Source organism: Phalacrocorax aristotelis, chromosome 1 (genome assembly GCF_949628215.1).
Source record: "Phalacrocorax aristotelis chromosome 1, bGulAri2.1, whole genome shotgun sequence".
Lineage (NCBI taxonomy): Eukaryota > Metazoa > Chordata > Aves > Suliformes > Phalacrocoracidae > Phalacrocorax > Phalacrocorax aristotelis.
This window is the reverse complement of record NC_134276.1, coordinates 217,272,520-217,287,588: the sequence shown is the minus strand read 5'-3', so window position 1 is coordinate 217,287,588 and position 15,069 is coordinate 217,272,520. Positions and strand designations below refer to the sequence as shown.

At 54.3% G+C, this 15,069-nt stretch overlaps 1 protein-coding gene across 4 annotated transcripts in view; it reads right to left on the bottom strand.

Annotated features, from left to right (window-relative positions):
- Window positions 1-15,069, bottom strand: part of TASOR2 (transcription activation suppressor family member 2) — a 47,464-nt gene that overhangs the window by 804 nt on the left and 31,591 nt on the right. For 3 of the 4 annotated variants that reach the window (XM_075081767.1, XM_075081769.1, XM_075081770.1), the window contains 8 exons: window positions 13,216-14,143; window positions 11,452-11,986; window positions 6,594-10,088; window positions 5,097-5,222; window positions 4,399-4,552; window positions 3,166-3,271; window positions 853-1,034; window positions 309-423 (listed from right to left, as the gene is read on the bottom strand). In XM_075081767.1, coding sequence (XP_074937868.1) covers window positions 309-423; window positions 853-1,034; window positions 3,166-3,271; window positions 4,399-4,552; window positions 5,097-5,222; window positions 6,594-10,088; window positions 11,452-11,986; window positions 13,216-14,143 — 5,641 coding nt within the window. Of the gene's footprint in view, window positions 1-304; window positions 424-852; window positions 1,035-3,165; window positions 3,272-4,398; window positions 4,553-5,096; window positions 5,223-6,593; window positions 10,089-11,451; window positions 11,987-13,215; window positions 14,144-15,069 lie in introns of those variants that run through there. The other variant, XM_075081768.1, reaches the window with a different exon arrangement.

Genomic DNA, 15,069 nt, shown 5'->3' with positions numbered 1-15,069 from the left:
CTCTGCTCCCCTCCTCGCTCCGGGCAGCGCCGGCCGCTCGCAGACTTCCCCGAGGGAAGCGCCAGCGCGTTTCCCGGTGCCGAGCGCGGCTCTGCCGAGCGCGGGCCTTCCCGGCTACAGCTCCAGAGTCGGCCCTCGGCGTTGGCAGAGCCGGAGCAAATCCTGCAGCTGCCCCACTGGGAAAGGTCCTGGCTCTGCTGCGGGAGCGGCTGGACCCCCCCCTCCCTGCCCACCACCCCGCGGAGAACCCGGGACGCGCTCCCGGACTTTGTGGGAAGAAAGGGGATGATCCCAACCTCCCCCCTTACCAGTAGCTGCTTCTAAACGGGGCAGCCGCTTTCTGCACCGTCCCAAGGAAGGTGTTGACATCGGCCACGAGGATGCCTTTGCTCTCAAGGACCTCCCTGCTGCCGCTGGGCTTTTCTGCAAAGGAAAGTGCGGCACTGTAATTCAAGCAAGCGACCGAGGTTGTTCTGAAACCTATAGAAAAGGTCCCCAAATCCCACTGCAGTTATCCCATTTTTGCAAACGCGTGAGGATTAACAAGCGCTGCTTTGCAAACAGCTTCAGCCCAGCAAGGCCAGAATTAGAGCGTGACGTAAAGCCAGCTGCAGGCTCGAAAAATTGCCAGAATTTACCAGAGCTCCAAAAAAACCCTCTTCATTTTTCTTTTTAACTGCACTGACTTGCAACGAATCAACTCGCGCATTACCCATGACTCCACTAGAAATGGGAGTAAATGGGGTGTTTCTTGTCTCCCCCCCCCCCCGCCCTTGTCCCAGGGCATTTTAAATTTAATTTAACTGAAATTCAAGGGGTTCGAGGGCAGCAGCACCCAGCGCGCGGCCTTACCTGTGAGATACACAGCGAACCTGGCGCTGACGTGCTGAACCTGCAGGTTCAACAAGCACTGGACGTACTGGGATTTGGAGGACGACCGGGAGTCGCAGGCGTGGTAGTGCAGCACCTCGATGAGATCGGCTCCTTGGCACGATTTGAGGATCAAGTGCTTCTTGTGGGCGTCAGCATCCACCCTGCCAGGAGAGGGGCACAGTGAGGTGGTGAGGGGCTTCACCCCTCTCTCCCCTCCCAGGAAACAAGCAGGAATGATGCCACCTGCCTTTCCCCCCCCGTGTGTTTTTCTTCCAGCCTCGTGGGTGCTTTTATGCTTGCCACCCTGCACTAAATGGAGACAGCAGGGGCAAGCGTCGCCGTATGGCTCGTGCGTGCAGCAGGAAAACAAAGCGGCCCCTTGCTCGAGGCAGCTCCAAGAGCCTGCAGCTCGTCAGCCCACAATGGAGACAAGAGACGCTACGCGAGGGCCGCTGACGGAGCACAAAGAAAACGCTCGCTCCGCAGCAGCATCCGCTCCGCACAGGCCGCGTCCTCGTCTCACGGCCGGCCCTGAAATACCTGACCCCGAGCTCCCGTGACATCTCACCCCTCCAGAACTGAAAACCAGGTCCTCAGAACAATTTGTGCTGTCACCGTAAACGCTGAGTGCGGAGAGGTTCTGAGATGTCTCCCCGTTTGTTGCAGCGTTTTCTGCTCAGACAGAACAGACGGGTTTCCTCTTTGTTTGCAGGGCGTTACTAGAAAGCCCTCCTTTCTGGCCCGTGGTCTGGCACTAACAAAGGCAGCCTGCCCGATAAGAACTTCTCCCTCTACTTCAAACATGATAAAAGCAGGACATTTCCATGGAAAATTGTGCTGGTTTTGGCTGGGATAGAGTTAATTCGCTTTGCAGTAGCTGGTACGGGGCTGTGTTTGGGATTTGTGCTGGAAACACTGTCGATAACCCAGGGTTGTTTTAGTTATCGCTGAGCAGGGCTCGCACTGAGCCAAGGCCTTTTCTGCCCCTCACCCACCCCACCAGCGAGTAGCTGGGGCTGCACAAGGGGTTGGGAGGGGGCACGGCTGGGACAGTGACCCCAGCTGACCCCAGGGATGTCCCACACCGCATGGCGTCATGCTCAGCACATAGAGCTGGGGGGGGAAGGAGGAGGAAGGGGGGGATGTTCGCAGTCATGGTATTTGTCTTCCCAAGTCACCATTACATGTGATGGAGCCCTGCTGTCCTGGGGATGGCTGAGCACCCGCCTGCCCGTGGGAAGGAGGGAATTAATTCCTTGGTTTGCCCTGCTCAAGTGCGTGGCTTTTGCTTTCCCTGTTAAACTGTCTTTATCTCAACCCACGAGTTTTCTCACTTTTACCCTCTGATTCTCTCCCCCATCCCACCAGGGGGGAGCGAGCGGCTGCGTGGGGCTGAGCTACCAGCTGGGCTTACCCTATGACAAAAATATTCGCTGTCTTATTTCTCTTTTTCAAGTTGCATAATTTAAAGACACATTGTTGCAAATCACCTAAAATAAGTAGCAAATACAAACAGGAAAAGTTCTGCTTTTCCCAGCAGGGTTTGATTTTACACACTCCCCAAGACACCCCAGTTCCTCTCCACATTACAAAGCCAGAGCTCCTCATTGCTCACCCAAATCACGCAAGTGATGGGACAGAAGAAGAAACAGCAGAGAGATGGCAGGGCTGAGAGAGGCCCAGGAAGGCACCCCGAGCTCCTGGTGTGGGTGCGTGCAGGAGCTGGGGCAAGCTGGTGGGAAGGGAGCTCGGTTTGCAGAGGCAGCTTTTGGAGCGTGCGGCTCCTCAAACAAAATTCGTGCCTTTCCTCGTCCCCTTGCAGGCTGTAGCGCTCACAAAGGGCATCTCTGCCAAAGAGAGGGGGGACCTGCCTTATGGAGATACAGCGGGGTGCAAGAAGCAGCTGCCAGAGCTCTGCCTCATCCGGGATCACGTGCAAGACACAACGTTTCAGGCCATCTGATCCTCTCCAGGCCCCACGTCCTGCTGCTCCATCTCATATAGGTATTAAAAAAACAAAACTCTATCACCCTTCACTTGCTAGCATACAAATGCTGACCTCCGGCAATTCCAGACTTGAGGCACATCATCTCTCACTGGTAAGAAAAGCTCTTATTTAAACAAAAATCTTCAGATTTATCTTTTACGAGGCCAAAACCCAACCAGAGGCACTAAACTCGCCCTGTGTCCCTGCACTGAGTGCACTGACTCCACACTCCACCATGGTGGGTCATCCCCGCTGCGGTGACGAGGACAGCAGGGATGAGGGAGCTGCCACTGCGGAGCTGTTACCTGACGTCTTCTCTGAGCTTCTTGCTCTCCTTGTAGTGAAGGAGCCACTTCCACCTCCCACTTCTGTTCAACCTCTCCAGCACCTTCACCACTTCCTTCAGTTGACCTGCGGAGGCAGGAAGAACCAGAGGGTAACTGAGAGTGGAAAAGGTGCCTGGGGGTCTCTGGCCCAAGCCCTGCTCAGAGTTGGGCCACCTGAGCTTGCTCAGGACTTTGTCTAGGTGAGGTCTGAATATCTCCAAGGTTGGAGAGTCACAACCTCGGTCATGAAACTGGGATCCTGTCCTGGTGTCTGAGCACACTTACCGTGAATTTTTTCCCCTAATATCAGTTTTGGGCCCCTCGGGACAAGAAGGACCCTGAGGTGCTGGAGCGTGTCCAGAGAAGGGCAGCGGGGCTGGGGCAGGGTCTGGAGCACAAGTGTGCTGGGGGGCGGCTGAGGGGGCTGGGGGGGTTTAGCCTGGAGAAGAGGGGGCTGAGGGGAGCCCTTCTCGCTCTCTGCAGCTGCCTGAGAGGGGCTGGAGTGAGGGGGGGGTTGGTCTCTGCTCCCAAGTCACCAGTGATGGGACGAGAGGAAACGGCCTCAAGCTGCGTCAGGGGAGGTTTAGGTTGGAGATGAGGGAAAACGTCTTCCCTGCCAGAGCGGTCAGGGATTGGCACAGGCTGCCCAGAAAGGTGGGGGAGTCACTGTCCCTGGGGGGGTTCAAACACCGTGCAGACGTGGCACTTGGGGACATGGTTTAGGAGGCCTGGGGGTGTTGGGTTGGTGGTTGGACTTGATGATCTTAGAGGTGCTTTTCCAACCTTAAGGATTCTATGATCTAAAAGGGTAAGAGCAACTTGTCCCTGTCACCTCTTGTCCCATCACTGCACATCTCCAGGAGTGCGGCTCTGTTTTCTCCACCCCTTCCGATTAGACAGTTGAAGCCAGCAACAGGGTCTCCCCTTTGCCCTCCCTTCTCCAGAATGAATGTTCTTGTATAAGCCCTGCTCCAGCCCCTCACTGTCTTGGTGGCCCTTCCTGAACTTAGATAGTTTTGGGAGCCCTGACCCAGACCCGCTATCCAAACAGGGTCTACAAATGTCAACTAGAGGGAAAGAATCACCCCCACTAAAGCAGGAGCAGAGGAGATGCCCATGGCAAGTTTTTGGAAGGTGCCAACAAACCAGCGTCAAGGCCGGGAGCCAACACTGTGTGTTTGGCTCCGAGCGAGAGGCCGCAGCGAGACTCACCCAGCGTTACTGTTTCTAACACCTCGTTGTCTGACACCACGAAGCCACCGGTGTGGAACAGCTCCTGGTACACGTGACCTGTTATATCTTCGGGGCTGTCCACTCCAGCAAACACCACGTTCGGACAATGCTTTAGCTCCAGCAAGCACGGGACCTGCTCAAGGCAGACATGCTTTTGCGCACGCAGTTGTGTTTCAACAGCGTTTGCAACCTCTCTGCAGCTCACACCTGCTTCTAGGAGACCTGGGGAGCCCGCCCCGACCTCTGTCTGCATCATCCCAATGTTCATGTCTCCATAGCCTGACCCCAAAGCTGTGAACAGTGATATAGCGAGCTACCGGCGGCTCAGTCTGATGCAATATTCACTGGAGCCCACGAGCCAAAGCCCGGCTGAACTGCCCTGTGACTCAAGATAAGCCCAGCCTGACTCCTTTCAGCAAGGCTACTCCAAATGATGTTATTCAGTGATCAAATACAGACAGGAGAAAAGCAGAACTGACAGGCTTCATGTTTTTGAAATATTTGTTTTTAAGAGCTCTTCATGAAGGACTGTTCTTTCAGTGGAGAGAACAGTGTATCCGCAGAGGCTGACAACTAAATCTACAACTATGTAAAGTGTAAAATGTAAAAACCTTTAAAATGGATCCTGATATTCAAAAATGGTGTTGGTAGAAAAAAAGGACGGGCTTAGGCCTTACGTTGTGGATGTGTGAGGAAATGTCCTCGTTCCTGATGACGACGAGCAGCCTGTCAGCATCCTGGTGTTTCGCTTCGCAGAAGCTCAGAGGCTCGATCTCCATGTGGCCGTCTTTCTTCAGCAAGCTCTGAAACAGAAATAGTATAAAACAGTTTGTACGGAGAATATCTTTATGGCAGCAGTGCCACGCGTCCGTTACACACGTATCTGGGGTCAAGGAGAGAGAGGAACGAGACAGCGACCCCAACCAGACACCCTGGTGTCAAGGGCACCCTATGGTGTCCCATCTGTCAAAGGAACTGCGCGCTCCAGGCCAGGGCTCCAGCCAGAGCGGGGAGAAGCAGCCATTTGTTGGACATTGACATTCACAGGACCTTGAGGGGCTGGAGCGTGTCCAGAGAAGGGCAGCGGGGCTGGGGCAGGGTCTGGAGCACAAGTGTGCTGGGGGGCGGCTGGGGGAGCTGGGGGGGTTTAGCCTGGAGAAGAGGGGGCTGAGGGGAGCCCTTCTCGCTCTCTGCAGCTGCCTGAGAGGGGCTGGAGTGAGGGGGGGGTTGGTCTCTGCTCCCAAGTCACCAGTGATGGGACGAGAGGAAATGGCCTCAAGCTGCGTCAGGGGAGGTTTAGGTTGGATGTGAGGGAAAATGTCTTCCCTGCCAGAGGGGTCAGGCCCTGGCACAGGCTGCCCAGAGAGGTGGGGGAGTCACCGTCCCTGGGGGGGTTCAAACACCGTGCAGACGTGGCACTTGGGGACATGGTTTAGGAGGCCTGGGGGTGTCAGGTTGGCGGTTGGACTTGATGATTCCAGAGGTCTTTTCCAACCTTAAGGATTCTATGATTCACCTTTGTCGTCAAAAAGCTTTTAGAAAACCTCCTCAAGCACCTCACCGTACCATGCATTGGGCCTCCTTGCTATTTGGAGCAGGAAATCTTCCCATGCAATCACCCTCCCCAAGTTTCCAACCCTTTAATGACAGCTCAAGCAAAAGCCACGTTGGGGGGGTTGAGTCTGGGCTGCTCCTGCATGAACTCCCATCTGGTTTGGGTTGGGAGATGTTCAAGCAGTAGGACAAGAGGAAATGGCCTCAAGCTGCATCAGGGGAGGTTTAGATTGGATATTAGAAAATATTTCTTCACTGAAAGGGTTGTCAAGCACTGGAACAGGCTGCCCTGGGAAGTGGTGAAGTCACCAACCCTGGAGGCATTTCAAAGACATGTAGACATGGCACTGGGGGACATGGTTTAGTGGTAGACTTGGCAGTGCTGGGTTTATGGTTGGACTTGATCTTCTTAAGGGTCTTTTCCAACCTAAATGATTCTACAATTCTAATTTCTGGCAGTGGGAGCCGAGATGAAATGGCAGAGGCAGCGCCTGGCTGAAGGGAACCAAACACCATTCGTGTCAGGCTGAGCAAGCTCGCCCTGCGCCTACTCCTGCTGCCCTCAGCTCTCCCCCCAGGGCCACCCATCCCCATCCAGGCTGGGATGGACTGGTTGTTACCTTCACTCTTGCAAAGAAAGGGTCCTTGCCCGTCTCCACCAGGTAGAACATGCCAGTGCGGCTGCAGGCCTCTTTGGCCACGCTGCACAGGCGGAAACGCAGCGCGCTGCACAGGTCCGTGATCATCTCCTCGAAGGCAGCCATCCTCCGGGGGAGGGACATGCACGTCCACTCGCTCACAGCCTCCCCGTGCTCTGGGACCGGCCCTTCGCCCTCACTCCCCGCGTCAGCCCTGCTCAGCATCACCCTGTTGAACTCGGCGTACTCGTCGAGGATGGCAGTGATGTCCCCCTGCAAGTCCTTTAGCTTATTATCATATCTGAGCTTGCTGAGGTGGAAGGGAGCTGCGCAGCCCTGGCTCTGGGTTTGGGATGTGGCCCTGCTCCTCCTGTCGCAGAGGGTGTCCTGCCACAGGGTATGCGGGTTCCCATGGCAGCTGCTTCGCCGGTGCCAGCCGAGCCTGCTCGGCCACGAGTCGGAGGGTAGGATCGTCACCTGCAAAGGGCTCCTGCTCCGCGGGGAGAGCGGGACGCGAGCTTCTCGCACAGGCAATGTCTCAGACTTCACCTGAGGAGAAAAGTCTTTTGGAAAGATGCTTTTGGAGGTAGAAAAGGGTGTTTTCCTGTTTTTTAGGATTTGTTTTAGCTTATAATGGAAACGAAGATGTTCCATGTCCAAAGTGTGTTGGGTGATTTCCTCAAAACCCCTCCAAGTTCCCATCAGTGACCTTAACAAATAAGACTGCCTTGCACGGTGGTTGCCCCTCTTTGAGGACTGCAAATTTCCCATCCTCTCCCGGCACTTTTTGGTGACCGCGAAGTTCTGGTAGTCCTTGGTGATCCCCTGGCTGTCCCTAATATTGACGTACGGTGGAATGTGCCCACTGCTGGTTTCCCCCGGGCCGATCAGCCAGCTGCGCTCAGCCCATGAGCAGCCCCCCGCCGTGCCCAGCGAGCCCCAGTCCTCGCCGCACCCCTCCCTGCGCACCGAGCTCGCGGAGGGGGAGTTGCAGTTAGTCCTTGTACCCTCAGCATCCACGGATTTCCTGCTGTAGGAACGCCCGGCTGTAAGCAGGGACCGTGAAGTCCCTCCAGAATACTCCTGGTCTGAGTCACTGGAGAAAGTCTCAAACAGATCTTCAGAGGTCAAGCCCACGCATCTGTCTTTGCTGGGATGCTGCTCTGCCCTTGGGAGCACGTCTGCAATATCCTCAGTGTCACTAAGCTCCAGGCTGTCTCCAGAGAACCCCCTGTGTGCATGTAATGGCAACATCAGGAAGGGGAGAGTGGGGATTTCTCCCTCTCCCACCTCCATGCTGGCATGGTGCAGATCAGCAGACGTGTCGGATCCCTCGGCCTCCTGCTGGCGGTTGCACACAGACTGGGGCTCGCACAGTGGCATAAACAACTCCCCGTCTGAAAAAGATGCAGGACTGGCAAGAAGGATGCTGCTCTTTCCTTCTGAATCCTCTGGTGGGATGGGTTCCTCCTCACAGCTCCCTACTGCATTCACTGCTTGGCCCCCAGGGCTGGCACACCTGGGGCAGGTGCCCACGCAGCAGGACCATGGGGTCGGACTCGTGCCAGGAGAGAGTGTCTTGGGGTGCACACCGAGGACTGAGTCCGGCTTAGTGTTGTGCAGACCTGCCTTGTGACCATGAGGAGAAGGAGGCGGCATTGATCCCGGGTCACCTGGCACAAGCACATCCACGGGGGAGCTCTCCACCGGCTCTCCATACCATGGACCCGTGTCTTTTTTCACCTGTTCTTTACATCTGGGCTTTAAGGAACCATCCGGACTCCTGGCAGCCACGCTCACCTCTGCAGCACATACTTGCTCGCACATCTTCCCGTGTTGGCACAGGACCAGCCCCTGCTCGCTTTGCTCTAACAAGTGGTGGGGGGAGTCTGTGTCTCCACCACGGGGGACTGGGTCCTGTTGCGGGGCAGAAGCAGAAGCTGAGCCTGCACGGGCAGGTGGGGACTGGCTGTCTGGGGAGCTCTGCTGCTGCCTGGGGTGCTCCTTCATGGAAGACATCCTCTCTCTCACCGAGGAGGGCTCCGATTCCAGAAACTCAGGAGGAGAGGTCTCTGGCTCCTGCAGCAGGTTAGTCACCATCCCTGTGTTTGCTTCATTGCTGCCAGGGGAATTCTCTGCGCTGAGGCACACATCATCACTCTCTCCAGCTTGAGAGTCACCTGCTAAGGCTGCGTGGTCAAAGGCGAAGCCCTGGCCATCACTTGCTCCTGAGGACTCATCCAGCACATCCATTTTGTTGGCAGAAGGACTGCTACACTGTTCTTCCACAAAAAACTTGTTCCCTCCTTGGTTTGATTCACCAGTGCTCAGCAAAGTGAGGTCAGCATAAACGTTGCCTCCGCACCTTTGGGAAAGGCAGCTCCTCTCTCTCATGTCGCTCTGCGATGGAGACTGGATGCTTGCCATGGCCTCCTGGTCCTCTTGAGCAGCCCCTGGATCTGTTCCTCTATCAAGAGATGTGAGGCAGACAGAACTGGAGTCAGGGGACGAGGTTAGTGACAGTCCCTGGCCGCACGGTGACTCGAGGCCAGCTGTGCCTGCAGCTTTGCTCCCAGCAGGCGCCCACGTTTCTGCAGAGGGCACACAATCCTTGTCTTCCTGCTCCAATTTGTCCCTGAGCGTTTCTCCAGCAGGTCCCACGTTGCCTGTAATGCCATCTGGCTGTGCCCCACAGACAAGGCTCGGATCAGGCAGCATCAAACCGCAGTCACAGGGCGACCCCACATCAGCTGGACTGGCTGCGTGTGCCAAACCAACACTGTTTGTCTCTGCACCCAAGCTGGTCAGAGCCTCCCAGGGCTCTTGTGTGTCCAGGCTTGGTGCCATCTCGCCAGGAAGCCCTTGAGAGCCAGTCCCAGTCCCATCTGACAGCACTGGTGCTGATCTGCCTGGGCAGGAGGTTGCTAAGGCAGTGGGGCTGGGCACAGGGTGCTCTTCAGGAAGGCCAAAGTCCATTGGAAGTGCTGAATCCACTGGCTTCTGCTCACTGTGTTCATGTTCCATGTCAGCATCACGGCTTTCAGAAAACGCTAAATCAACAGGTCCCAGGATTGTGCTTTCATATTCAGAGTCCTCTTTCTCTTTTTTCCCCTCCTCCACTTCTTCCTCCTCTTTTTGTGGATGTCCAAAGGAGTCTTGTGATTCCCTCCCTTCCTCAACGGTGGCCCAGCTGCTGTCCTCAACCTCCATACATTGCCCAGCATCTCCCATGTTCGTCCTTTCCTCAGGAGGGCCAGGGCCACCCCCAGACCCTGCTGCCCACCCGTTCTCTTGCTGCTCTCCACGTCCACTCAGGGGACTTGGTGCATCACTCCAGGGAGCTATATTGGAACTTGGGCCTTGGCTGTGTGGGCTTTCCCTGCCCAGTGCAGCTGGGGGCTTGCCAGCATTGCCAAGCTCATCGGAAGGGCTGGGGGCGACTGTAGCATCTGGCAGTTCCTCCTTGGGCAGCTCCTCCTGAAACAACACAATTCAGAGGTTAATCTTCAAGGGAGTCAAATGCAGAAGCTGAGACACCCATGCAGGAGGACATGGATGCTCGAACTCTGTGAGCACAACCATTTCAACAGCATCTGAGGACAGTAGTTTGAGTCTGTCTCTAAAATAAGTCTAGGTTGAATCCTTACCCAACGTCAGCCACTACCATCCCCACTGCAGCCAGCAAGCAGAGTCCCACAGACAGCCAGGGAAAGGTTTTGAAACTTTCTACCTTCTTTAAACCATGAAATTGCTTAGAAACAGGCCGCACTGTGCAGGGGCCGTCAGCCGGTGCTCAGAGGTAATGTATGTAGCAGCATCCTCTTATCTCTACTGAGTATACCTGTCCAAGCAAGCTATATGGACATTATGGACAGAGATCCCACATTTCCTCCCAAAACACTTCTGCCAGCTCCACAGCACTAAACCCAGGTGGTAAAAACCACTGGGATATTTTTTTCCTTCGTACAAAACAGTTGCAGCCCTATGGCAGCTGCCTGTTTGTTCAGAGTAGAAGTTTTAGAGGAATTATTTTAACTCAGGCTTGAAAAATACCATCAGACACCCATGTTTTAATTTTACCCAAGTGCCTCCAGTCCTGAATATCTGTAAACTGTAGAAACTATAGAAAAAATAATTTTAAAAAAACCCTACCCAGAATGGAATATTAACTAACTTCGCCGGAGAGGCGAGGGAAACGTTGCAAAGCACTGCACTGCTATCTGTGGGTGGCTCTCCAAGCCAGCAAACCTCAGCTCTCCCAGACCTGCAGAGGAAAGGTGGTGCTGTGGCCCGTGACACATCTGGGCTGCTGCGACCACGGGCAGACAAATGCAGTTGCCCACAGGAGACAGGTAGGCTTTTGAGTTTCCATCTGGGGTGTTTGTGGTTCCTCTCCTCCCTCAGTTAAGTGCAGGTCTGAGACCTCGGCCAGGCTTGCCCAGCTCACAGCCAAAACCTGGGTCAGATGCTGAGCTTGACATTTCACTGCTCTAATTCTTTGGAATTCCTCTCCATTGGAGAACATCCATGTCGAGGTCCTGCTCCCTTGGACAGGGACCTGTGCCAGAGCCTGGGGACACCAGCTCAGGCCACGAGGACATCCAGCCCTGGATTGAGGCCTGAAAGCTTCTTTTTTATGGTGGCTCTGAGCACATCTGCATGGCAATGACTTGGAGCAGCTAAATGCTGGGGGGACGTTTCTCAGTCCTGCTTTGGGCATCACCACTACCTGGCTCTAAGAGAGCCCACAAGGACATCAGTTCCACTTCTCTCAGAAGAGCCTGCTCCAGTAGCATTGTGTGCCCTGTAGACTCATACCCCCCAAACACCAAGCTCTTACCGCAGTGATGGTTGGGACCTCATGCACGCGCTCCTCAGGAATGACCGCTGGCTGCCTGTCTCTCACAGCCAGACTCTCATCAGCATACTCAGCGAGGGAAAGGCTCTCAGGACAGCTTGTGGAAGAAGGCTCCTCCTCCCCAAAGGGCAGCTCCCCTGATGAAGAAGATACTGTACTATCAACAACACCAGGAGTCCCATCAGCATCAGTCTGAGAGTCTGCAGGGCTCTCCTCTGAGCGGAAAGGTCCCTGGTATCGTGTGCTGCGATCCAGAGAGCTGCTGGGAGTCTGATCAGGGTCTGACCGAGAGTCTGCAGGGCATGTCTCCAACCCGAAACAATCCTCACCATCATCACTCAGCTCAAGGAAGTCCCCAGTGCTGTTTATTGAGACGTACTTCTCAGGGTTGCTGTGCTCCACCACCTTCCTCGTGCTGCTCAGGTGTTTGCTGGGTTTGCTGTAGAAGAGAGCCACCCACATATGAAGTATCAGTTTCATCTCTTCCATGTCGTCGGGAAGATCAGGGTCCCAGGGCCTGGAAGGAAAAGCAAACAGCCTGAAACGTCTTCATCCTCCCTGTGGTTGACTAGCACAAGGTAATTCATCTCCTGGTCCCCCACAGCGCTGAGCCCTGCTGCAGCAGGGCTGCAAATGCCCAGATGCAGATATGGGTCACTTGACATGGATCTTCCAGGTTGTTGCAAAAAAAGAGAAACTCACGGCTGCAAAGGAGGATTTCTGTTCATGGCTCTAGGTACAAATTCTAGCTGCAGAGCCATGGGAATTATACAATGGTTTGGGTTAGGAGGGACCCTTAAGAGATCATATAGTCCAATCCCCAGCTGTCGTGGGGAAGGTGCCAGGGACATCTACTAGATCAGGTTGCTCAAAGCCCCCTCCAACTTGACCTTGAACATTTCCAATCCCTAGAAACAACCAAGGTCAGGTTAGATGGGGCTCTGAGCAACCTGATCTAGTGGAAGATGTCCCTGCTCACGGCAGGGGGTTGGACTAGATGACCTGTAAAGGTCCCTTCCAAGCCAAACTGTTCTATGATTCAACGATGGGGTATCCACAACTTCCCTGGGGAACCTGCTCCAGTGCCTCACCACCCTTAGCATAAAACATTCCTTCCTTATGTCCAGTCCAAACCTTCCCTCTCTCAGTTTAAAACTGTTGTCCCTTGTCCCGTCACTACAGGCCCTGGTAAAAAGTATCTCTCCGTCTTTCTATATAAGCCCCTTTATACACTGAAAGGCCGCAAGAAAGTCTCCCCAGAGCCTTCTCTTCCCCAGGCTGAACAACCCCAACTCTCCCAGCGTGGCCTCACAGCAGAGGGGCTCCAGCCCCCGGAGCATTTCTGTGCCCCCTCTGGCCCCGCTCCAGCAGCCCCGTGTCTGTCCCGTGCTGAGGAGCCCCGAGCTGGAGGCGGCGCTGCAGGGGGGTCTCACAGAGTGGGGCAGAGGGGCAGGACCCCCTCCCTTGCCCTGCTGCCCACCCTTCTTTTGATACAGCCCAGGGTACAGTTGGCTTTCTGGGCTGCGAGCGCACATTGTTGGCTCACATCCAGCTTCTCACCCACCAGTACCCCCAAATCATTCTCTACAGGGAAGACACACCAGCAAAACTGAGTATCTGAGCATGAGGAAAAAGGCAAGTATCATGCAATCCAAAGCAAAAAAGCGCAAAGAAAGCCTCTTCCAAAAGTGCTCCAGATATCCAGCAAGAGATGCCCCCTGCACGTGGCCTTCCAGGCTGACTTACCCATGCAGGGCGCGGATTACAGTTTTCTCCAGGGCATCTTTGGTGTACCTGCTGTCCAAATCGAAGACATACTCTGCCTCCCAATGGCATGTCACCTTCACGGACTCACCGCAGATGTTCACTGTGTGGGACTTAACAAAGTCCTCCTTCAGCCTGCGGGAGAGCAGGCTGCTCCTGCGCCTCATCATCACAGCCTCAAAGGGTTGGGGGTGGTGCGTGCTGTTCTGCTGGTGGCGGAAAGGCAGGACTTTCCCAACCAGGGGTCCTGCTCGGGTATTCCTGGTCCCATTTCTGGAGGGTGCTGGCCCGGGGTAGGGGGCACCTCGGGGATACATGTGTTTCTTTGAGTGCTCAGGCATCTGCGAGGCGTACGAGTGCTCGGCAGAGATGAAAGAGTGCATGTTCACCTTGTCAGATTCTTGAGTCTCTCTTGGAGGCAACTCATGGGGTTTTGGAGGGCTGGGGCTTGCACTGTTGTTCTTGCTGAAAATCCCAGGGCTTTTCTCCCTGGGAATAGAGGCCAAGTCATTTAAGTCTATTTGTTCAGCAGGAATAAGCTTCTGGTTCGGCGATGCTTTGCTAAGAGAGGCGGCTCCCTTTGCAAGCTTGTCCACCCTGTGGTATTCGTGGTCAGAAGCAACACGCAAGGATTTGTGCGTGCGTGGACTCTGCTGCTCCTTTGCAGAGTCGCTGGAGGGGCTGCAGGACACAGCGATCATCCTGTTGTCCCTGGGGATCAATGAAGGAATACAAGAACCCAGAGCCAGATCAGCCAGCAAGTTCAAGGCGTGGGACTCATAGTCGTTCCCCTTCACATCGAAACCAAGATCAGCAACGCCGCCCGGGTGAATCTCACTCGTTTGGCTATCTGCTCCGTAGCACTGGGAAGGAACTTCGCTTGGGAGGACAGAGAATGGCTCCTTCCACTCTGCATCAGAAACACAAAGTCAGGGAATAAACAAAAGGCCACAGAACTCTGCCTCGGGAAGGGGTTCGAAGCAGGCTTTCAGTTTGACAGGAAAAAAAAAAGCCTTTCCAACGTGGAATTTGCACACTTGAAAAAATAACCACCTCCACGGCTGCTACAAAAGGATCCAGAGGTGCGATCTAAGCAACTTCAGGAAAGGGGTTTATTCTCAGAAAGAAAAAGCACGGGATCCAGAGTGAACAAAATTTCCCTAGGCCTTTGTGCACAGGGTAGTTTGGCCACTTAAATACAACCTGAGATATTTTAAGTGTTTCCTTAATCCTTTTTTTTTTTCTTTATATTTTCTTCGACTTTAAGCATTTGCAATTTTCTCAGATAAACCCTGTGCCATTCTTTCAATAACCCACAGTTACAAAAAAACCCCCTCTAGAACACTGAGAAAAACCATCCTGCTCTCGTGCTTCCCACTGCACACCCTCTCAGGAGCATAAACTGCCCCTGAGATGTACTTCAGAGCACACACAGAAACCTGGGGGCTCCCCAAGGCAGTCGGAGCACAGCAAATTAGGCATTCATTTAGTTTTCAGCATTAGAAATGCCCCTCACCATGGCTCAAGGCCCATGTTCGTATAAACAGTATGAAGTTATTAAACAAGGTTAATGCCTTTCTACCAGAATCTCTCAAGTAAAACCTTATTAAATTACATCTGTGCTGAAGTCCTACGTGTTACGTTTAATTTCCTTAGGAACGGCATAGGAAGACATATAAATTGAGTATTTCTTACTCCTAAATACTCATATTTTGCATTTTTGGCCGATCCTGGCATTCAGCAGGGCCCATCTGACACCCTGCCTGTGTGAGAGCACTGGCCAGATCAGCTCTGGGAACCCCCACGTGATGGGGCAATGATGGGCTGCGTTTGATA